Raw genomic sequence first — 22,401 nt, 5'->3', positions numbered from 1 at the left:
AAGGGACAGAGGTCCAGCTGCAGCTTCAAGAGGGGCATTCCCAAATCTGGGGGTTCCCAAGGCACTGCTGGCTGGGAGCTGCTGCCAGTGGAGGCCTGGGGGTCTCCTCCTGCATTTGTGCCTTTAAACCAAATGAGTAACAAAGCTTTGTTTGTTGTTCACCACAGCCAGGCATGCTGAGCGCCCTCGAGTATGGATTAGACCGTGTCACAGATCCCAATGAAAATAAGGTAAACCAGGTGAGACAGGGCTGGGTTTTATTTACACACCTACTGAATTGGCCTGGGAGGACCCAGAAAATGTCCCTGGGGTTGTCATTTTTTGGGCACTGCAGGCTGAGTGTGTCAGCTCAGCTCTAGCAGCTGAACAGGCCAGAGGTTGAGGCTCTCTCACCCAGGAGGTGAGGCCCTCAAAATAGGCCTTGGCAGCTTCTTCTGCCTTGAAAAGACTTTGTCAGCTTTCTTGCCACACCAGTTAGTGTGGGTGCTTGGCTGCAGGACATGTTTTCTCTGCTGGTGAAGCTGAACTGAGGAATCCTCTGTCTCCAGGTGCTCCTTGCTGCCTTTGTATGAGGGCTGAATGAACTTTGTGGGGTGTCAAGGGTCAGTGCAAAGATCCAGGTTGAAAATCAAATTCCAGAGTAACTCCCAGAGGGTAATTAATGTGTGGTAAGAAGATGAAGAAGTCGGTGTGGTGGAGACAACAAAATGTTTTGGAGACACAAAATGTTGCCAAAAATGCATATTGTAGACCATAAAGATACAGAATCAGTGAATGGAGGAGAAACAGAATCAGTGAATGGAGAAACAGCGTGAGGGCTGTGACTGGGTGAACTGGTCTGAAATCACACAGATCCAGTCAGTGGATGAGGAGCTGGAGCTGCTCTTCCCTTTCTCCATCAGCCCTCTGAGGTGATCCTGTCTTTGTGCCCTTAGCAGTGTTCATTTGGAAGCAAAGTCAAAACATCTCTCAGCAATTCAATGCAAATGTTTCTGCCATCACCCTCACAGGGCTCCCACAACTTCCCATTCCTGCAGCAGCCTTTAAACATCTCCAGCCAAGGCAGGATAATTGCTTTGGCCAGCTGTGTTCTGTTGCTATAGAGACTGAAAAGGAGCAAAGTGTAGGCTTGGGGTGTATTTTATTTTTTTTCTTGCTGTAAGTAGCAGCTGCTGAAAAGCCTTTTTCTCTTTTTCTTTTTTTAAGAGTAAAGAAGTAGTGGAAAGGGAGAGGGATAGAAAGAGGAGTGAGCCAACTTCTCACCCACAGTTTTACAGCTGACATGGAAGGGATTTTGGGTTTGCAAATGGCCTGAAGAGCTGCCAGTGCTTGGTAGCACAGGGGGAGGGAGCTGAGGGATCTCTGCCCACTTCTCCCCTGGCCATGAGAGACAGGGGAGGCTCCAAGGAGGGCAGAAGCCCATGGACACAGTTTGGGGTGACTTCCCTGCCCTTGTCCTTCTCTGAGCTGTGCCTCCCCTCTGGAGGCTGAGTGAGGAGGGAAGGTTCTCCTTGCTCCTCCTTTTGCTTTTGAAAGAGTGATTGAGAATACAAGAGACAGCCCAGAGCCCTCATGGAGCCCCTTTTGGACCAGCAGCTTCATTTTTGTCCTCTGCAGGCTGCTCTCAGCAACACCTGTGGCTCAGCAGCCTTTGGAGGAATAAATGGGCCAAGCTCTGGTTTCTGTCCCTGCAGAAAGAATGGGCCAACCTCTGATTCGTGTCCCTGTTCCTTCTCAATCTGCCCTCACTTTGTTGGCCAAATTATGGAGTTTTTTGTCTTGGCAGTTGAGAAGGAAAGAAAAGAATGAATTCCTGATTTCTTTGAGGCTGACATTAGCATGAACATCTCTCCTTCCCTTGCTCAGACCCTTTGGTGGGCTGCTCCTCCCTCACAGATAGGGTCCTCTGGGGATAAACAGGTGCTCAAACTCCTTTGAAGGGCTTTTATTGCTAATCCATGGGCAAACCTCGTGCTTACAATGAGTTAGGGGTTGTGGATGGGCAGGAGGAGTCAGGTAGAAGTAGCCACCCATTGAACAGCTAATTAAGGGATGTTTTAGCCTTTTTTTGCTGGCTCCCAGGCTCACACCAAGCCTCAGTGCTTGAGAATGACCCCTGAGTGCCTGCAGGAGTCTGCACAGCCTCTGCCTCTGGAACCAGAGTCTTCCTGAAAGAGCTTTAACTCCCCCCAAAATCCCTGTACTGCACTCAGGGGCTGCTGAATGAAGTGCCCTGGTTTGGGTGCAGCAAATCAGCCACAGATCAATGAGTCACTGCTGGCCTTTAATTTCATAAATCCCTGCCAGTTTGCCAGATAAACTTCTGCTGCATCATCACAAGTTTGGAAAGCACAGGGAGATAAACAGGGGCAAAATGGCCATTTGAACAAAGCTGGGGGCAGATTTGATTTCCAGCTGCAGGGCTGGATGCACCAGCACAGTGGAGATGAATGTTGGGATAATCCAATGCCAGAGTCAGGATTTGCCTCTGCAGGAAGAGTGGAAGAGCAGGGCTGCACTGAGCAGGGGTGTTGGGATGGGCAGAGACAGCTGGGCTGCACTTTGCAGGGTTGGAGAGGCAGCTCTTCCTTGCCCAGAGGCAGATCTTCCTTACCCAGGGCAGCTCTTCCTTGTCCAGGGCAGATCTTCCTTGTCCAGGGCAGATCTTCCTTGTCCAGGGCAGATCTTCCTTGTCCAGGGCAGATCCTCCTTGTCCAGGGCAGATCCTCCTTGTCCAGGGCAGATCTTCCTTGTCCAGGGCAGATCTTCCTTGTCCAGGGCAGATCTTCCTTGTTCAGGGCAGATCTTCCTTGCCCAGGGCAGATCTTCCTTGCCCAGGGCAGATCTTACTTACCCAGGGCAGATCTTCCTTACCCAGAGGCTGATCTTCCTTACCCAGAGGCTGATCTTCCTTGTCCAGAGGCAGATCTTCCTTGTCCAGAGGCAGCTCTTCCTTGTCCAGGGCAGATCTTCCTTACCCAGAGGCTGATCTTCCTTACCCAGAGGCAGATCTTCCTTGTCCAGAGGCTGATCTTCCTTGTCCAGGGCAGATCTTCCTTGCCCAGGGCAGATCTTCCTTGCCCAGGGCAGATCTTCCTTGTCCAGGGCAGATCTTCCTTACCCAGAGTCTGATCTTCCTTACCCAGAGCTTTGGAGGGAGCCTGGGCTGCTCTGCCCTGCTCTCAGTGACCAATTCCCTGCACAGGATTCCAGGATCAGCCTCAGCCTGCCAAGCTCTGTGCATGGAGCACTGAGGGCAGAGTGAGGCTGGAACTGCAGTGTCCTGGTCCCAGACAAGCTCTGCAGAACCTTCTTCACTCCCAGCTCCTTCCAGGCATCCACCCAGAGCTGTTTCCAGGTGTTGATGAGCTCTGGAAACAGGGAGGCAAAACCACCATGACCATCATCTCCCCAGTGTGGGCAGGAAGTCTCCCAGGGGCAGAGGAGCAAACAGGAGGCTGGGAATGAGCAGAAATCCCAGCTCTTGTAGGAGCTGCTGGCCTCAGCCATGGGATCAGCTCCAGGCAGGGCTCTGAGCAGCTCCTGGCTCTGCAGTGCCCAGGAGCACGGAGCTGGTGGCACTCAGGGTGTCCCAGTGCCAGGGGCTGTCTCAGGGGTGTCACAGGATGTGGCACAGCTCGTGGCTCTCACTTGGGACAGACTGAGGCCTTGCAGTAATTGCCACGTTGGTTTGGAGGCTGCAGTAATTGGGATAAGTCACTCATTAAGGGCATTGCAAAATTAATCTCATTATGAGAAACCACTCTTTTGTTCCAAAGATGATTTCCTTCCAAATGAGGCAGAGTGGGTGGGTGGTGCAGGGCACCTTGGCACGGCTGCAGTCAGCAGTGGGGGTCAGGGAGGGTGGGCACAGCTGGCAGTGCTCACTGGGACATGGAGGGTGCTCAGGGCCACTTGCAGCAGCTCTGAACTGGGAACTGGGGGCACTGGGAGAAAGGGAAATGAAATTACGAGCAGCTCTGGGGTGAAATAGCTGAGATTCCTCCCAGTTTCTGCTGATTTGAGAACTGGAAGGGGCTGAGCACAGCCAGCACCTGCAGCCTCCCAGGGTGTTCAGCACTGGGCTCCCCTTGGATTTGCTGCAGTTCAGTTTGTGCCACTGCTCAGAGATGCTCAGCCCCTTTCTGGGGCAAATCCCCTCCCCACCTGGAGCCCCCCAGCAAAGCCCCCCTTGTTTTCCCAGGAGCAGCTGCCCACCACACAGACTGTGCCAGGAGGGCATCCTTGCTGTGTGGGGCACTTAAAAACAAAATCTTCCCTTGTTTGCTGATTTTTCTTCACCCACATATAATTTTCCTGTTGTGATGGCATTTTAATTGACCCCTTTGTGTCTCTGTATAACATTTCACTCACTGTGTTCTCTTTCTCTTTCCCACAGCTGTTTGTCTCGTGTGTGTGTGGTGTGCTGCCAGCCCCTCAGGCCCCTCTAGAAGATAACACCACTTTCCTGCCACGTGAGCTGCCTTCAAGCCACTGTGCCAGCACCCACTTCTCCTTCCCCACTGCACCAGGCCTGTCTGAGGCCCCAGCTGACAAAAAAAGTGGAAGAAAATAGGGGGTTTTAAAATGATTTTAACGTGTTGAAATCACTGCTCTAGCCACAAGTTCCATCAAATGGAGCCCTTCAGCTGGCACTTGTAGATCTGATGAGGCCTGGTTTGTGTCTCAGATTCCCCAGGGAGACAGTGAACTCCTGTTGTGCAGGAGGGCACAAACACAGGTCTCCAAACAGGACACTTTAGGGCAGTAAATGCAATAAATTTCTCTGTGCAAACAGGTGATTTTTCCCTTCCATTTCTGCAGTCTGTCTGAAACAATGACACTCTGGAAATGAGGGGAAGAAATGGAACGTGGCCTGGAATCAGGGATGCAGCTGAGAGCAGAGAAGGCTGAAAAGCTGTTCCTCAGCTCCTCCATCATTTATCAGGGTGTCCTAGGAGCTTGTGAATCAGCAGGGGAGGTTGTACAGCCCTGTGAGCAAGGATCCTGCTGTCCTAGAGCTTTTTCTGTGCCCTGATGTGTCCCACAGGGGCCAGCACAGCATCACTGCTGGGTTTTGCTGCCCTGTTTGTCCCTGCTGAGATGGGCTGTGCTGCCCCTCAGAGCTGCTCATGGTATTCCCAGCAGGAAAAGCTTCCTCCCCTCACAACACCACTGGGAGGACTTTTTTTGGTGGCCAGGCTGGGTCAGGGTCAGGGCTGGCTCTGAGGTGGTGATGTAGGGGTTGGGCTCTGCTGCGTTTCTGGCTGCTGAAATGGTGAGGTCAGAACCAAGTGTCAGCAAAATTGGGGTGTTTTTCTGCCTTGTGGAGAAGAGTTTCTCCCTCCTGAGCAGGACTGGTGATGGTTAAAGTGCAAAAGCAGATCAGTGTCCCCACAAAGCAGCCCTGGGGGAGCATCCTGCCTTTCCCAAAGCAGGGGCAGTTTGGGGTCTCTGGGGAGGTGAGGGGAGAGCAGAGCTGCCTGTGCCATTCACTACCAGACTCTTCATCCCTCATCCCTCACAAACTGCACTTCTCCAAGGCACTCTGCAGACCCCCACCTGCCACAGGGTTTGTTTGATAGAATAATTTTGGGGTGCAGGTCTTGACTGAAACAGGAGCTGAGCAACTGAAACCCTGCCTGAGCCTTTAAAGGTTTGCTGGGAGCATCCCTGACTTAGCCTGTCTTTCCTTCTCCCTTCTGCAGTTTATTCCACACAAATAACTGTGCTTCAAAGGAAGCTGTGTGAATAAACACCCTGCAGTTAATTCCTTGCCTTCGATTGCCTGCTCATTTGTGGATGACATGTAACATAGGCTGAGTTATTCAAATCACAACCTAAACACCCTTTGCACAGCAGATACTGCTTCTGAGGCTTTTAATTGTGGTGTTTATATTTTGCAATGTGTTGGTTCCTGTCTCCTTTAGCTAATATTGAATGATCTAATCTGTGTCTCGTAAATGAATCTATTTTAGCTCCATTAGAATAACCCCTTAATTGAAGGCATACAGGCAGCCTGTGATGGGAGAAGCAATGCTAAACAGTAAATACAGCTAATGGGACAATTTACCGTGTGGGGATGCTCTTAGCTTTGATGATACCCTGATTAGCTCAGCTGCTGTGTTTGATTTTAATTGTAATCAGAATTAATTGGAGAGCGCTGCACAACGGCAGCGCTGCAACGGTGTTTCCATGTCTAAAAAAAAAAAAAAGGCAAGTGTAAGAAGCACCCATCCCAATGTAATGATTCCTTTTTTTTAAATATATTTTACAGAAAAATACTATGGAATTCTACAGGAGAGAGGTGAGTGGTGCTTCCCTCACTTCTCAGTGTTCATCCTGTGTGGCTCAAGGCCCTCTGTGCAGGGCATTGGCTCTTTGAAAAGCAGAATCCCTGCCTCATGGAGCTTTTATCAATGTAATTTCAGGACATTCCCTCCCACTGCAGCTCTCCCAGTGACGGGAAGGCTCTGGCAAGGACAGACACCAGGGCTGAAATCCAATAGATCAAAATTAGTGGTGGGGAAATCACGGTGGCGCCAGCACAGAGACAGCCAGGAATCAATGATAATTACATGCTAAATCATCCAGAGCATTTGTAGGTGCTGAGGATGGGAGCTATTATTCAATTTCTATATAACATGGGGAGTGCTTTTTAATTACTTGCACATTGCAAAGTGAGTTTCTGATGTTTGCAGTGAGCTCAGTGAAAACAGACATTTTACTGAGCCAGTTCAGGGATCCTGGGGTTCCTTGGACATCCAGCAATTAGGGAAGAAGCAGTCCCTGCTGTAATTAGCCCCACTATCTGGGAGAGAACCTGTCTGAGGTTTAGATAGGCCTTATCTTCAAGCCTCCATGCTCCTAACCATGGCCATGTCTGATCCCCTCAGATCATGTACTATCAGCAGGCTATCCTGAAGACCAGAGTGAAATCTTCTGTCTCTCTTGGAGGGTAAGTCCTGATTTCCTTCTGTCCACACATTAATTAGTCTGCAGTGCTTATCTCCTGATGAGCTGATGAAGCTGTCTGCTCTGGCAGCTGGTGACTCAGCCAGGGGATCCATGTGGTGGCCCAGTGCTGTCTGGGCTGTCTGGGAGGAGGAGGGGGGATCAGAGTCCCAGGAGGATGAAGAGGCTCCCTGGGAGCTTTGCTGCAGAGCAGCACCAAGCCCTGGGCTGAGAATCCCACTGAGATCAGGAGATGCTGACACTGCTCTGGTCAGCTGTGATGCCTGGGCACAGCCCTGCAGCCAGGGGAGGATCCAGCAGTGTGTCTGTCCTTCAGGAGCAGCAACCAGCAGGACAGACTGACCCTCCTGTCACTGGTCCCCACCCTGGCTGCCCCTGCCCCATGGTGGTGCTCACCTCTGGCTGTGTAACCTGCAGAGGGAAACAGCCTCCCCACGAGCATCCAAGCGATTAATTAGCAATCCCCCTTCCCAGTGGGAGTGTTTCCTGATCACATTCTTGATGGAGCCTCCAGCCCTGGCTTTAGGCACTGGTGTGTTTGTCAGAGGCATTCCTCCTGTGCTGACCAGGCTCCTTGAGGTGCAGCCTGGAGCATCTCCTGGTGCACTGCCATTGCCACCAGGTATTCCTGTCACAGCTGACATAAACAAGGTGCTCAGAGCAGTTCCCTGGGGAATAATCTTGGATGAATGGAATGGGTGGAAGAGAGAGTCTTCTGAGAGCCACCACTTGCAGGGCATCAGCAGCTCTGCTCATTTTGTCACTGACTTCCAGGTCAATTAAAACTCTGCTGCCTCAATTCTCCAGACTGTGAGCTGGAGCTGGGGACCCCTGGCTGCTTTCCAGGAATTTTGTGGTGTTTCACTTCTGGCAGTGGGGCTTTTTCTCTCTTTAGTTCTGGTGGGATGATGCTTATCACCTAGATCAAAAATCTCAGGAACTTTGGAACTCCACAGTGTCAGCTGCAGGGTTGGGTCCAAATGAAATTATTATCAATGGGGATATGAGCAGCAACTGGGCAGTGTGCATGCTTCAGAGCATTGCAGTGATTTAGGAGAAGCTGCAAAGCTCTTCAAGACCACACAGCAGTGTTACCTGAGCTGACAGGTTTAGATTTGCTTGATCATGGGCTGGAGTGCCCAGTGCAGGTGCTGGATGCCTTGGCATTCCCAGTGGGAAGGGAGGATGGAGCAGCTGTGTGCCAGCCCTGTGGTTTGCTCTGGGCAGGAGCATTTTATAACTGCAGGATGTGTGCCAAGGTGCCTGTTAGCAATGGGCTCCTGGACCCTGCACTCCCAGCTCTGAGCACATGAAAGCATTTTGGCCTGGAAGGAATTTTAAATGCAGAAACCAGAGGATTTTTTTTTTTTTCAAGAATGAAAAAGGGAGGCTGGAGCTAAAATTCCAGGACATTAGTGAAATCAGTTGTAATTAGAAGCCTGGCCAAGTTAGAAGGTGGGAGAAGTGTTTGTCTGGTTCCTGATGGGAGAGAGACAGCTCTGCTCTGTGCCAAGCCCTCAGAGCCACTCACAGAGGAATGAGCCCTGTGGTAGGTGATGGAGGAAAGGAGAAGCTGGGATGAGCCTTCAGCATTCCCTGACTTTCCCAGAGCTCCCTGAGTTCTCCCATGGCCCATGGGAAGGCTGCAGAGAACCCACCTGGGTGAGCACAACCCCTGTGTTCCTTTCCCTGACACTTTCCCCCAGAGCAGTGCAGGATCAGGCCCTGGCCAGCTGAGAACAGAAGGAGACAGAAACTCTCCTTAAGAGAGTCCTAAATCTCTCTTCCTTAAAATGAAAAGGCAGAAGGAGGTGATGGAAGAGAGTCTTGTACCTCCTTGTATTTGAATTGACAAATTCACTGCTTCAAAAGGAGACCTCTGCTGGGAAATGGAAAAGATTACCTGAGCTAATGAATTGATTTTTCTAGGAAGGCAGGGACCACCTTCCAGATCCCTGTGCTGAGAGTCCTGCACCTCTGAGGAGATCTGTAATCTGGTTTTTGGCTATAATGGGGCTGGCTGTAATTCTGCCTTCCAAATTCATATTTTGGTTTTGGATTTGTTGCAGGGTTGTGAAGTACTCTGAGCAGTTCCTCTCCAATGATCCCATCCTGTCTGGATGTCTCCCCAGCAACCCTTGGATATCAGATGACCCTGACTTTTGGGACCTCAATGCAAAGCTGTATGTATTTCTGTTGTTTTGCCTACCTGTGGTTTACAGTGACCTTTATCCTGATAGAAATCAGGAAAGGGAACCACTGATTTTTGTTGTGATATCTGATCTCTGCTCACAAGTAGAGATGTGTTCCCTTTCAAACTTCTTTTGAAATTGGGAATACTCCATGCTGAACTTTCTGCACTGCTTTCTTCAAGTGGATCCTTCCTTAACAGAAATTCCTGAGCTGATGATGGGAGTGTGCACTCAATCCCTGCTGATGGGTCTGATCCTCCCTGGGATGAGTGGAGGATGAGTCCTGCTCCACCTTGAGCAGCCCTGGAGTGGAACAGGAGCAGCTCAGGGTCCAGCTGCTCCCCTGGCTCTCTGCTCACCCCTCAGGCTTCCTTAGGAGAGGCTTTGGGTGGGTAGCACACACTGGTGCTCCATCCCTTCTCTGGGGCCTCCCTTGGTTTTCCCTTTGGATAGGGTTTGCTAATTACATGGTGGCATCTCAGGCCTTGGAGCTTCCAACATCTCAGTGGTTCTGAGAGCAATCCTGGACTCACTGTATCCCAGCAGACATCCCCAGGGGATGCTGAGTGCCTTCATGAGAAGCAAAGCTCTGGGCAGCCACCAGTGCCTCCTCCAGGATGGGACTGAGTCAAACCTCAGGGCAGGCCTGGGCTGTCACTGTGAGAGCTGCAGAAATCCCAGTTAAATCCTCATCCCACTGCAGCCCGAGTTGTTTAATTACAACTTACTTAGTGAGTTGACTTCAGGAGCTCATTACACCACTCTGGAAAACAAGAGAATGCTGAGAAGCCCCTTGGCACTGCAGCAAAGGGCATTTTGGTTTTAATTAATCTGCTAATCAGAGGAAGCAGCGGTGCTGTGTGTGTTCTCCCCACAGGGTGGAGGTGCCCACCAGGATGCGCGTGGAGCGATGGGCCTTCAACTTCAGCGAGCTGATCCGGGACCCCAAAGGCCGCCAGAACTTCCAGATCTTCCTGAAGAAAGAGTTCAGCGGTGGGTGGCAGTGTCGCTGTGTCCCCAGGCTGAGGTGACACGGCTGCTGCAGGCTGTGCAGCCAGGGCAGGCGGTTCCATCTAGTGGCACAGGACACACGGTACAGCCCGGCGTGTCCCCACCTGGCGACAGCCCCGGAGGGTTTACATTGCATTTTAGGAAGGAATTCTTCCCTGTTAGGGTGGGCTGGCCCTGGCACAGGGTGCCCAGAGAAGCTCTGGTGTTGCCCTGCTTTTTAAAGATTTTCTAAGATTTTCTAAGCCTTCTGATGTTTGCATTCTTGTAGCAAACTTTCTCACACACTTTCTGTAAATTACTTACTGTTTTACATTCTTTTATGGGAGAAGAGAAATTTGATAGACTTAGTTTGTCCAGTGTCATTGGAGAGGTGGCAGTGTCACCCTCCAATCCACTGTCACTTTTGGAAAACTATAAATGTTGGAGTCAGAAAATAAACTTCCCTTTTCTTCACCTTGAGAGCAGCGGTGTGAGCGCTCGTGTTGTTTCGTGTCCTATAGCAACACTCCGGCTGCCCCTGCATCCCTGGAGGTGTCCAAGGCCAGGTCAGACAGGGCTTGGAGCAGCCTGGGATATTTGGAAGGTGTCCCTGCCCATAGGACTGAGATGGACTTTCAGGTCCCTTCCACCCCAGAGCATTCCATGATTCTCTGACTGCTCCCAGAGGAGCTGGAACTGGCTGAGCTCACAAGTTCTTAGAGGTGTCAGTGGGCAGAGAACAGGGGAAAGCTGTTTTCCTCTTTCAGTCAATTGGAAAGACTGGTTTGGGGCCAGCAAATTGTGCCAAACAAATCCAGGAGTTAATAAATGGGATTGTGTTTTCCTCAATCTCACTCTCTGCTGATTGTGTCCATGTCATGCAGGAGAGAATCTGGGTTTCTGGGAAGCCTGTGAGGATCTCAAGTATGGAGACCAATCCAAGGTCAAAGAAAAAGCAGAAGAAATCTACAAGTGAGTGTGAAAATTTTCCACTCTTTAACTCTTTGTGCATGAGTCCCATCACCTTCCACAGGTTGTCATTCTCCAAATGATTTATTCCTAAGATTTTTACATGCAGGCTGTTATCAGATGTGGCTGTCTTTTGTCCCCACACAGGAAAGGAGCTTTTGGAGATGAAAGTAGAAGTGCTTTTTAAGTATATATTTACTTTTCCTCTCTGTTTTCTGTTATATTTCAGTCTTAGGATATAATTTAAATATTGGTATGGAATAGCAAAGTTCTTGAGGCTGCCACAAGCAAAATGGGGAGAGGTTTTTTTGCTTCCGGTGACCTAAAGTTTGGCTTATATTATGTGCAAGAGGAAGTGAGTGCACTGAGTCTCTGATGAAGAGAACATTGATTGCCCAAGATCAGGACAGCAAACTGCAGCAGGGAGCTGAAGGGACTTTTTCATTCATGCATAGACAGGAGTCTGTGAATTCTCCAGCTGCTAATGGCACTGTTGATTCCTCCTCCTGGCAGGCTCTTCCTGGCTCCAGGAGCAAGGCGCTGGATTAACATCGATGGCAAAACAATGGGCATCACAGTCAAGGGCCTGGAGCACCCTCATCGTTATGTTCTGGATGCTGCTCAGACCCACATCTACATGCTGATGAAAAAGGTTTGTTATTTGCTGCCAGAGCCTGAGGGGGATTCCAGCCCTCTGGGCATTCCAGAGCCTTTGTGTGCTATCAGCTGTCCCTTCCAAGGGGCTTTTGTTTGAAATTCCCTCAAATTTGCTGAGTGAAGCAAGTGCTGCTTCAGGCATTGGTATTTTGCTGCTGCTCCTTCCCTCTCAGCCTGTCCCCAATTGGTGGGGTCAGGTGGCTGCTGCAAGTCCTGCTTTCAATTCCAGCTTCCATGCACTGCAAGCAGCAGAACTGGCCTGATTTTCACCCACTGATGAAAAGTTTGGCTCCTGGAACACAAGCTCCTCACCTTGCAGTGACTCTGAGACCCTGCTGGCCCAGGCTAAGCTTCATTCAGATCTTTTGATCTGGGTCTTACCTGCGAAGCTTTATTGTGAGATGGAAAATCCTGGGAATTTTACAGCCAGATGAAAGGATATTGGTTTAAATAGCTACATTTGCCTGAAAGATGCAAAGTCCCTTGAGCTGCTGGGGGAGATTATCCAGTTCCCAGCCTCCCTGGCTCCTGAGCAGCTGTATTTGGTGGTGATTTTAATAAGGGTGTTTGCAGCCCATAACTACCAGTGTCTCTTTTTTCTCCTAGTAGGACTCCTATGGCCGCTATTTAAAGTCTCCAATATACAAGGAAATGCTGGCCAAGGCTGTTGTGCCACAAGAGGGTGTCAAAAAAAGGCAAGTGAAACTGGCTGTAATTGTGGGGTTTGTTTTTCTTGTTGTAGCAAGGGTAGAAAAAGCCCAAGTTGCAGCAAAATTATTATGATTTAGATGTTCTCTTAATTAAATAAAATGTTGCACTTCGCTTTGAGACTGATGGTGCTGTTTATTCATGAGCCCTTTGGAAAAGGCTTGTGAACAGGAGTGGAGCTGCTGATTGCTCAGCTGCCTTCTCTGCTGGGTCTGCTGAGAAGGGCTGGGATTGTTGGATTAGTTCAGGGCTCCTTTCCTGGAAGGAGACAGCACTGGTGTCCTGAGCATGGGAAAACTTCTGCCCACCAAAGATTGGCTGCCAGAGCAGAGACAGACCCAAGGTCTGGGATAATCCATGGGATTTGTGTGGGTAGTGTTTGTAGAGGTTTCAGGATGAGAGAAGAGATGAGAATCTTGACTTTATGTTTCAGAAAATGGATTTATTATTTTATGATATATATTATATTAAAAGAAAATGATATGTTAAAACTATACTAAAGAAATAGAAAAGAAACATCAGAAAGCTAGCAAAAAAAAATAGAATGATAATAAAATCTTGTGACTGCTTACAGCTTCGACATAAGTAGCTGTCATTAGTTATCAAGTAAAAACAACTCACATAGACCAGTCAAAAATGCACTTGTTGCATTCCACAGCAGCAAATAATTATTGTTTACATTTCATTTCTGAAGCTTCTTAGCTTCTCAGAAGAAAAAATCCTGTCAAAAAGATTTTTCATAAAATGTGTCTGTGACAATCTGCTCATCTCTGCCTGGACAAAGCTCACCGCTGGTGTCAGGGAAGGTGGCATTTGGGAACAAGCAGCACCTTGGGAGTGACAGCTGGCACAAGGTGCATGGCCTTGGAAATGGCTTTTTCCCAGCAAGATGAAGGTTATACAGCAAATTCAGGCCATTTGAGCTGCAGCTGCTCCTAAAGCTGAGCGTGCAGTGCCAGCCTGTGTGGTGTTTGTTTCTCTGTTCCACTCACCAACCTAGCAGGCAATAAAGAGGAATCATGGACTTGGACACTGTTCTTTCATCTAAAGCCTGTTTTAAGTCAGTGGGAAAAGCCCTGCTGCTGCCTGGCCTGGGGTTAGGTCAGTTGTTCCCTGAGCCACACTGGCAGAACCTGGCTGATCCCAGTGATCCTGCCTTGGTGTTTGTCAGTGCTGGTTCTGGACCCCCCAAACCTCAGCATCCCATTAAGCTGATCCTGCCTTGGTGTTTGTCAGTGCTTGTTCTGGACCCCCCAAACCTCAGCATCCCATTAAGCTGGAGGTGGTGCCTCATGCAGAGGTGGCTTGGCACCTGTTCCCACTGCTGGGTGCTGCTGGAGCAGGCAGTAGGTGTTTTTTGGGGACATCACAGACACCAGGAACACCCACACTGGTCCCTGCCTTGATCTTCCTGAGGGCACTGGAGAAAACTCCACGGATGGGGAGTTTGGCTTCACCCTGAGTGTGAGTTATGTGCAAACACAACAAAGGAGTGATGTGGGTGTGACTGTGTTCACAGGGGTCTGAGGATGAGGGAAGAGATGAGGATCTGACTCCATGTTTCAGAAGGCTTGATTTATTATTTTATGATAATATATTACATTAAAAGTATACTAAAAGAATAGAAGAAAGGATTTCATCAGAAGGCTAGCTAAGAATAGAATAAGAAAGAATGATAACAAAGGCTTGTGGCTCGGGCTCTGTCCTGTGATTGGCCATTAATTAGAAACAGCCACATGAGACCAATCCCAGATGCACCTGTTGCATTCCACAGCAGCAGATAACCATTGGTTACATTTTGTTCTTGAGGCCTCTCAGCTTCTCAGGAGGAAAAATCTGAAGGAAAGGCTTTTTCATAGAAGATGTCTGTGACAATGTGGGTCTGGTCTCAGTGATGAGTGTCTGTGTGCCCTGGAGTCCCTCAGCAGCAGGACTTTGACACTTTTAGCAGTCCTGCAGCTTGTGTGTGACACTGACTCACCCCGTGCTGTTTAAAGCACTTTGCTCTCCTCTGGCCATCTCTGTGTCCCAGCTTGTCCTGCTGGGTCACTCTGCTTGCCTGGGGGAGGTTTTGGTGCCCTTCTCCTCAGTAACCCTGTCCTTGCCCTCTCTCTGCCCAGCACGGGTTTGTTCGGACGCCGCCACCTCCGCTCCAGCCCCAGCCCCATCATCCTGAGGCAGCAGGAGGAAGAGGCCAAGGCCAGGGAAGCCGCCAACACCGTGGACATCACGCAGGTCATGAGCAAGCTGGATCGCAGGAACCAGCTCCAGAAGGAAGCTCCTCCCAAGTAGGCTCTGAGCCCCGCAGGGAAAAGACAAGGCGAGGCTGTGCTGAGCTTCGTCTCCCCTTCCTGAAGGTGTCAGTGCTGCTTTAGCTTTCCCAGGCCGGCTCTGCCTCCCGCACGTTGCCATGGCTGCTGGAGAGCAGATGTCCCTTCCCGGGCATGCCGGCTGCTGCTGTGCCAGGCTCGGGGGGCAGCACCCCGCACACCCGGGGGGGAGACGCTTCCACAGCCCCGGGAGGCGGCAGAGCCCGGCCGCCGGTCCCTGCTGCTCCAGGAGTGGGGTGGCACCGGGCAGAGCAGAGCTGTGCCCCAGTGGGTTCAGACCAGCCTGCCTTGGCCCTAAGGGGATGAGCCTGCAGGGAGCAGGGCGAGGTGACCCAGCCCAGACTGTCCCTGCCGGCCTCCATCCCATGGGGGGCTCTGCACCCTCCCAGGGGCTGCATCTGGCACCCCCTGAGAGGAGCACACCCCCACTCCAAGAGTCCAGCACCTCCAGCCAGCACCACAGGCACAAGAGCTGCTTGTGGGAGCAGTAGCAGGAGCATTTCTGAAGGTTTAGCTGACCTTCTGAATTTGAATGACACTCCCACATCCCCTGGCACGCTGGAGATGATCAGCAGGAAGCTCTGCTCTGCTCTCCCTGTGACTCCTGTGCTGTGAGCTGGGTGTGCAGGTGCAGAGAGCTGCTCCTTGCCAGAGCCAAAAGAGATTTTATCCAGTCCTTCCCACCTCTTGTCTTGTCTTTTTCCTGCTCTTCTATTTTCTGTTGTTAAAAATCCAGCAGGAGGTAGCTGCAGTTGTCACTGGCTTGTAGCCCAGAGGCAAGGGAGAACAGGGTAGAGGTGTTAAGAGCAGACTTCAACTTTAGGTAGTATTTTCTTTTTCTTTTCCTCTGTAGAATAAGACAAGCTGAAATACCACATTAGTGCTAAAGAGCTCAGGGATAAAGATTCCAGGCCTTGCTGGAAAAGCCCAGCATGCCTGGACCAGGCCAATGGTTACCAGAAGTGTGAAGATTCCTGCAAAGCCCAGTAAAGGGAATTGAAGGGACAGAAAGGTTTCCTTGTTTGTTAAAATTCTGGGCAAGGAAAGGAACTGGGTGGAAGCACCGAGGTTTGGGAAGCTGCCTCTCTCCAGTTCACATTGTTCATCCCTTTTTAATACTGGTAGGATTTTACAGAAGATGGGAGATCATAGAATCCCAGAATGGTTTGGATTGGAAGGATCTTAAAGCTCATCTCATTCCACCCCTGCCATGGGCAGGGACACCTTCCACTATCCCAGGGTGCTCAGAGCCACATCCAGCCTGGCCTTGGACACCCCCAGGGATGGGGCAGCTTCTGGACAGAGCTGGCAGGGAGTGGGAGCCCTCGGATAGGGGGGTGCATGCAGGCCCTGGAGCCCTGGGGTCCTTGCAGGGCAACTCCCTGTGAACAGGGGACAGTCATGATGTCACTGTGTCCCCAACAGTGACTCTGGCCCTCCTCGTGGCAGGATCAGGGCTGGACACTCTGATCTGGTGTCACTCCTCTCCTCCACTTGTGGCTGAGCCACAGAGGTTGTCCTGCCCTTCCTTCCCCCATCAGTGATAAACCTCAGAGGAATTCAAACTGAGTCACCCCAGGCCTTCCCTCTGATGTGTGTGCTGAGGCTGTTCTCACTCCTGCTGGAAGCACAGGCACATTCTGCACTGCTGGACAGGGGAGCAGGCTCAGGCTGCCTTTTTTCAAATTTAAACCCCGAGGCTTTGTTACATCAGGTGCTGAGCACCCTCAGCATACTTGGACATCAGAGCACTGGAAGACTCTCCAGAACCTGGCAGGGTTGGCCCAAAGGCACTGGGCTGTGATGAGCTCTGGAGTCTCTGCAGAGTTTGTGTAACATGGAGCACTGAGCATGTTGGGATTGCCAGGATGTAGTAACATGTGGAAGATCAAGTCAGGGTGTAAATAATAAATAACAAATCTGTGTGTTCCCGTCAGTCCCTCTGATTCTACTTCTATTTTGTCTGCTGCTTTGCTTGTTATGTTCTCTGTATCCATTCCTTTCTCTGATTTTTTATCATCTCTGCTTGGCATCGCTCCTCCCCTGCCACGGCTTGTGCTGCATGCTCGGGAGTCACTGTGCTTGTGGAACACCAGTTACAGCAGGAACTGCTGTGGAACACCAGTCAGTGCTTGTGGAACACCAGTTATTGTGTGGAACACCAGTTAAAGCATGTAGAACACTAGTTACTGTGTGTGGTATACCAGTTACTGTGTGGAACACCAGATATTGCTTGTGGAACACCAGTTATTGTGTGGAACACCAGTCAAAGCATGTAGAACACCAGTTACTGTGTGTGGTACACCAGTCAGTGCTTGTGGAACACCAGTTACTGTGTGGAACACCAGTTACTGCATGTGGAACACCAGTTATTGTGTGGAACACCAGTTAGTGCATGTAGAACACCAGTCAGTGCTTGTAGAACACAAGTTACTCTGTGTGCTATACCAGTTACTGTGTGGAACACCAGTTACTGCATGTGGAACACCAGCTTTTGCATGTGGAACACCAGTTACTGCATGTGGAACACCAGTTTTTGCATGTGGAACACCAGTTACTGCATGTGGAACAAGCAGCCATCCTTCACACCCAGGCAGGAGCTGCCTTTGCCCTGCCACAGGCTGATGGAGCTGTCACAGCCCAGCCTTCTGCTCCTCATCCTCTGCTGCTCAGTCCCCAAAGAGGAAAGTTGCCTGGTACAAGCTGAACTTCACTTTGTGCCAGCTGAGAAGTTGTTTGTTTCCATGTGTTGTTTAATTTTTTTTTTGGCCATGGCTTCCATGCGTTCATCTGTCTAATTAAAATAAATGTAGAAAATAGAAAAAGAGCCGAGTTCATCTTTCTCTGTGGTGTCTCAGTGTGTTCATCCTTCTCTCTGCCATCTCTGCATGTGTGTGTGCATGTCCTGTGTGTGCCTCTGCTCTCAGCTCCTCTCCCTGGACACTTGAGCTGCATTTCATTTTGCTGGGACTAAGTCCTTGAGAAACGGGAGGGGACGTGGCATGCAGCATGTGCTGTCCTTGTCCTGTCCAGTCTGTGCTGGGGCTTGTCCTGAGGGCTGGCTGAGCTGGGCTGGAGCCTCCCCAGCCCCAGCCAGGGACACTGGGGTTCCATCAGGAGATGTCATTGGTACTACAAGGTGGGCTGGGGCTCAGGGGCTGTTCCCGGCCCTGGTGCTGCTGTGGGTGTGACATGGTTGTGCTGTCCCTAACCAAGATCACATTCCTGGGCATGACAGCCTCCTCCATGCCTGCAGCTAATGGTGGTGAGCAATGACACAGGCTGGTGGCCCCTCCAGCATCCCGGCAGGTGCGGGGCTGGATCTGTCAGCACTCACTGGGGCTGTGGTGGCAGCAGTGACCCCGCAGGCAAGGTGTGACAGCCCAGTGCTCTGGCAGTGGGAAGGGAAGGGGACAGAGCTGCAGGACAGGGGGACACCAGCACAGGCATAGCTGGGGTGGAGAGAGCTGCAGGACAGAGGGACACCAGCACAGGTGTGGCTGGAGCTGCAGGACAGAGGGACACCAGCACAGGCATGGCCGGGGGGGACAGAGCTGCAGGACAGAGGGATACAGGCGCAGGCATCACTGGAGGGGACAGAGCTGCAGGACAGGGGGACACAGGCACAGGCATGGCCGGGGGGGACAGAGCTGCAGGACAGAGGGACACAGGCACAGGCATGGCTGGGGGGGACAGAGCTGCAGGACAGAGGGACACCGGCACAGGTGTGGCTGGAGCTGCAGGACAGAGGGACACCAGCACAGGCATGGCCGGGGGGGACAGAGCTGCAGGACAGAGGGATACAGGCACAGGCATGGCTGGGGGGGACAGAGCTGCAGGACAGAGGGACAGAGCTGCAGGACAGGGGGACACAGGCACAGGCATAGCTGGGGTGGACAGAGCTGCAGGACAGAGGGACACCAGCACAGGTGTGGCTGGAGCTGCAGGACAGAGGGACACCAGCACAGGCATGGCCGGGGGGGACAGAGCTGCAGGACAGAGGGACACAGGCACAGGCATGGCTGGGGTGGCTGGAGCTGGAATGGGAGCGGCAATGGGGTTCAGATTGAGATCTCTAGGAGTAAGGCCAGTATTGGGGTTGTGATGAATAATATTGGAGAGGATGTTGATGGTCCAATAGGCTCTTTGATGAATAGTTTCACACCATCTGCCAGGGGTTGTAGGAGCCCGAAAAGGCCAACAATGTTTGGGCCCTTTAGGCCTTGTACGTAGCTTAGGATTTTGCGCTCTATTAGCGTAAGGAAGGCTACTGCGATTAAGATTGGAAGGGCATAGGAGAGGGCATAGGAGAGGGCTGGGGGGGACAGAGCTGCAGGACAGAGGGACACGGGCACAGGCATGGCTGAGGTGGCTGGGTCTGCAGGACAGAGGGACACGGGCACAGGCATGGCCAGAGCTGCAGGACAGAGGGACACTGGACACAGGCATGGCTGGGGTGGCTGGAGCTGCCTCCCAGCTGAGCCCTTCTCTCCTGGCAGCACCAAAGAAGGAGCGGGATTCTCCTCATGAAGAAGCCTGGGGAGCCCCGGGTGTCACTCCAGACCTGACCGAGCCTCTCTCCTTTTCCTCCCCACAGCCAGCCCACCTCGCCTCCTGCTCCCCCGGCCCGGCTGCCCATGCCGGCCCCGGCCCCGGCACCCCGGCATCGCCCCAGGCCGTGCCTCCCGTGTCCCCCGCGCCCTCAGCCCTGCCCCGGGGCCCCGCCTGTCCCTCAGCCATCGGCCGGGCCCTGGGCAGCGCCGCGGGCACCCGGCCGGACCCGCGGGCAGCCGGCCCCGGCCCCTTCCAGTCCGGCGGCCGGAGATCCCGCCTGGCCGCCCGGGCCTGGGCGCGCTTCCTGCGGAGCGGCTGCCGCAGCTCGGGCAGCCCGGGCTCGCTGCCGGCCCGGGGCCCGGCCGTGCCCCACGGCAAGGTGCAGCCGCTGGGCGGGCGGGAGCGGCGGCTGCGGCCCGACAGCAGGACGGTCAGCAGGTGAGCAGCGCACGGACACACGGACACACAGCCGGACAGGGCTCGGCTCCGGGCCGGCTCCGTTTGGGATTAGCCAGAGGGAGAAGTCCCTGAGAACCTGTGCAAGGGAGTCACCTTTGCCACACTTGCCCCAAACCCCGGCCCTTCCCTGTCTCCATTCCTGCAGTTTTCCGATGGGAGCAGGCCAGGAGCCCGTGCTGGCTGTGCCTCTGCTACTGTCACACCTCCTCGTCAGGGTGCAAAACCCCAGGTTTTACTTTTAATCCCTGAATTTGGAAAACCTCAGTGTTCTTGAGCACTGACTCAGGTTTGGTTTCGTGATTTCAAGTCAGAGGAGAACCAGAAGTGACGAGGGGAAATCTTGAGTCTGTTATTCCAGGGCAGAGATGGGGAATTTCTGCCTGGAAAGGCGGCCCCTGCAGGAACCAAGCCCGGGCCATGTCCCTCACCAGGAGCAGCATGTCCCTGATCCCGTTTAACCCACCTCTGCTGCTGGCCGAGTGGATGAGTCCACATTATAAATTCCAGAGCACAAACGTGAGGGCTCCTGCTCTACCTGGCTCCGGAGCTCTGTCATGCGGCCTTGCAGCTTCAAAGCAGTGGCAGCGCACATTCCCCTCGTCCTCCCTCTCCGTGGGCTCATGCCCGGGAGTTTTGCTTTGGGATTTGGGGCTGGAGCAGTGGAAATCTCAAAGCCAAGCTCGCTTGCCGCCTCGGAGCACATCAAAAAGCGCCGTGTGTGTGTGTGTGTGTGTGTGTGTGTGTGTGTGTGCCGTGTGCGTGATGAGTTTGTGTTTCCCAACGCAGCTTCTTCCAAGTCAGAACGGCCGCGCCTCCGGAGAGCCCGGCCTGCCGCGGGAGCTCCGGGCAGAGAGAGGACAGGCAGCCCCAGGCTCGGAAGAACTCTGCAAAGGAGCTGATCTGCCCCTGGGAGACCCCCACAGGGCAGGGGAGAGCAGGGTAACCCCGACATGGACACTCCTGCCAGGCCTGAGACTGCAGTGTTTGCCATGCATGGCTCAGCACACGGTGGAGAAGTGTGTTGGAGCCATCCTCCAGCAGCAGGGACACCCAGACCACCACAGCTCCGGATAACAGCCCCTGTGTGCCCAGCTGTCTGTGATCCAAGAGCTCCAAGGCTCTCTGGACTGGTTTTCTTTCCTGTCTTTACTGTGTTCAGTTCTGCTCATGACAAACTCATCGATAAACCAGCCTGGTTTCATGCCTTGGAGCAGATGGAGGACGTGTGGGTGATGTCCTGGGAAACGGGCTCTTATCAGAGTTTCTGCCTCGGCCATGAGGTGTCAGCACACTGAACACAGCACAGCTGCAGCTGGGCTGGAGGGGGCTGGCAGGGCAGGACTCAGGCTTCAGTGCCAAAACTGGGGCGTGTTTGTGTCCCCAGCCTGGGCCCACCTCCTATTAATTACAATTTTTTAATTTGAAAGCGTGCTGATTAAGAGGCTGGGGAAAATGGAGTGCCCCTCATGAGATGCTGAGTGGCAAAGCATCTTTCCTTCATCCAAACCAAACATGATCCCAGAGGCATCAAGGAGTGTAGAGCTCTCCTACATTAGCTCCAGCTTCCCAGTGCATGGGTTTGAAACCATGGCTCGACCTGGGAACACCTGGGGAGATCCAAGCCAAATCCCTGTTGGTGTTTTGGGCCCCTCCAAACTGGGATTGATGCTGGGATATCAGCACTGCCTGTGGCATGATGTGTTGCCACAGGCAGTGCTGATATTGAGTGTTGGATTGTTGCCTCTCTTGTGTCAGTGTTTGAAGGTGGTTGTTTTATTCCCTGGATGAGTTTCCTCAGTGTGTGTGTGCTGTGGGTCCCTGTTCTGTACCTTGGCCATGACCTGTGACTTCTGATATTGCTGTTTTGTACTTTCTGATTATAAATGGAGTCTTTCCTGTGTGGCTGATGTGGTTCCACACGCTCAGTCCTGCTGTGGGATTTAAATCTGTCCTCACACACACTCAGTGCTCCCTGTTTCCCCCAGGTCTGGGCTGACACTTCCCATCACAGGGCAATTTGGGAAAATCAGAAGGCTGCTTCTGTCTCCAAAGAGTCTTTCCCAGGCTGCTGGCCCTCACTGCCATGTGCTCCTCTTGTACAAACACACGTTGGCTCTCGGTGGCTTTGCTCTGTCAGAGGGACCTGGTCCTGCTCTGCTGCCACTGACAGGGACATCTGTTATTGATGAGAGACAAATCTGGTGTCTTCTGCAATTTTTGTGTGAGTATTGTTACTCAGCCACTCCTGGCAGATGCTGGTGATGTGTAGTCCAGGAGACACAACAGGAAGACATGATTTGTCAGAGAAAAGAATATTATATTTAATATTTTGTACATATGATAAGAGCCATCCTACTGTAAATACTTCTCTCATTGGTTTCAGGCTTCTCTTGGGCACCTCCTTGCCTTTGAATACTCCTCGTGCTCATCTTCCACTCCAGAGGAAAGAGTTCAGATGCAAATCTGCTGCTCTGCCAGGGCTGGGACACCCAGTGCAGCCAGGTACACACCTATCCCAGAGGCCAGCACTGGCTCTTCCCAACATTTATCCCTTCAGGGCATTGATT

The 22,401-nt window shown here is 52.1% G+C and overlaps 1 protein-coding gene across 2 annotated transcripts in view; it reads left to right on the top strand.

Moving 5' to 3' along the window:
• Positions 1-21,759, top strand: part of RGS9 (regulator of G protein signaling 9) — a 40,527-nt gene extending 18,768 nt beyond the window's left edge. Inside the window, exons 9-19 of one of the 2 annotated variants that reach the window (XM_054516874.1) lie at positions 168-230; positions 6,278-6,307; positions 6,897-6,958; positions 9,045-9,158; positions 10,045-10,160; positions 11,042-11,129; positions 11,640-11,778; positions 12,393-12,478; positions 14,612-14,726; positions 19,419-19,813; positions 20,621-21,759. In XM_054516874.1, the coding sequence (XP_054372849.1) occupies positions 168-230; positions 6,278-6,307; positions 6,897-6,958; positions 9,045-9,158; positions 10,045-10,160; positions 11,042-11,129; positions 11,640-11,778; positions 12,393-12,478; positions 14,612-14,726; positions 19,419-19,813; positions 20,621-20,777 (1,365 nt within the window). In that variant the 3' untranslated portion in view covers positions 20,778-21,759. Of the gene's footprint in view, positions 1-167; positions 231-6,277; positions 6,308-6,896; positions 6,959-9,044; positions 9,159-10,044; positions 10,161-11,041; positions 11,130-11,639; positions 11,779-12,392; positions 12,479-14,611; positions 14,780-19,418; positions 19,814-20,620 lie in introns of both variants that reach the window. The other variant, XM_036394657.2, reaches the window with a different exon arrangement.
• The last annotated feature ends 642 nt before the right edge of the window (positions 21,760-22,401 follow it).

Source organism: Molothrus ater, chromosome 19 (assembly GCF_012460135.2).
Source record: "Molothrus ater isolate BHLD 08-10-18 breed brown headed cowbird chromosome 19, BPBGC_Mater_1.1, whole genome shotgun sequence".
NCBI classification, from domain to species: domain Eukaryota; kingdom Metazoa; phylum Chordata; class Aves; order Passeriformes; family Icteridae; genus Molothrus; species Molothrus ater.
The sequence above is the reverse complement of the archived record's forward strand: the minus strand, read 5'-3'. Positions and strand labels throughout refer to the sequence as shown.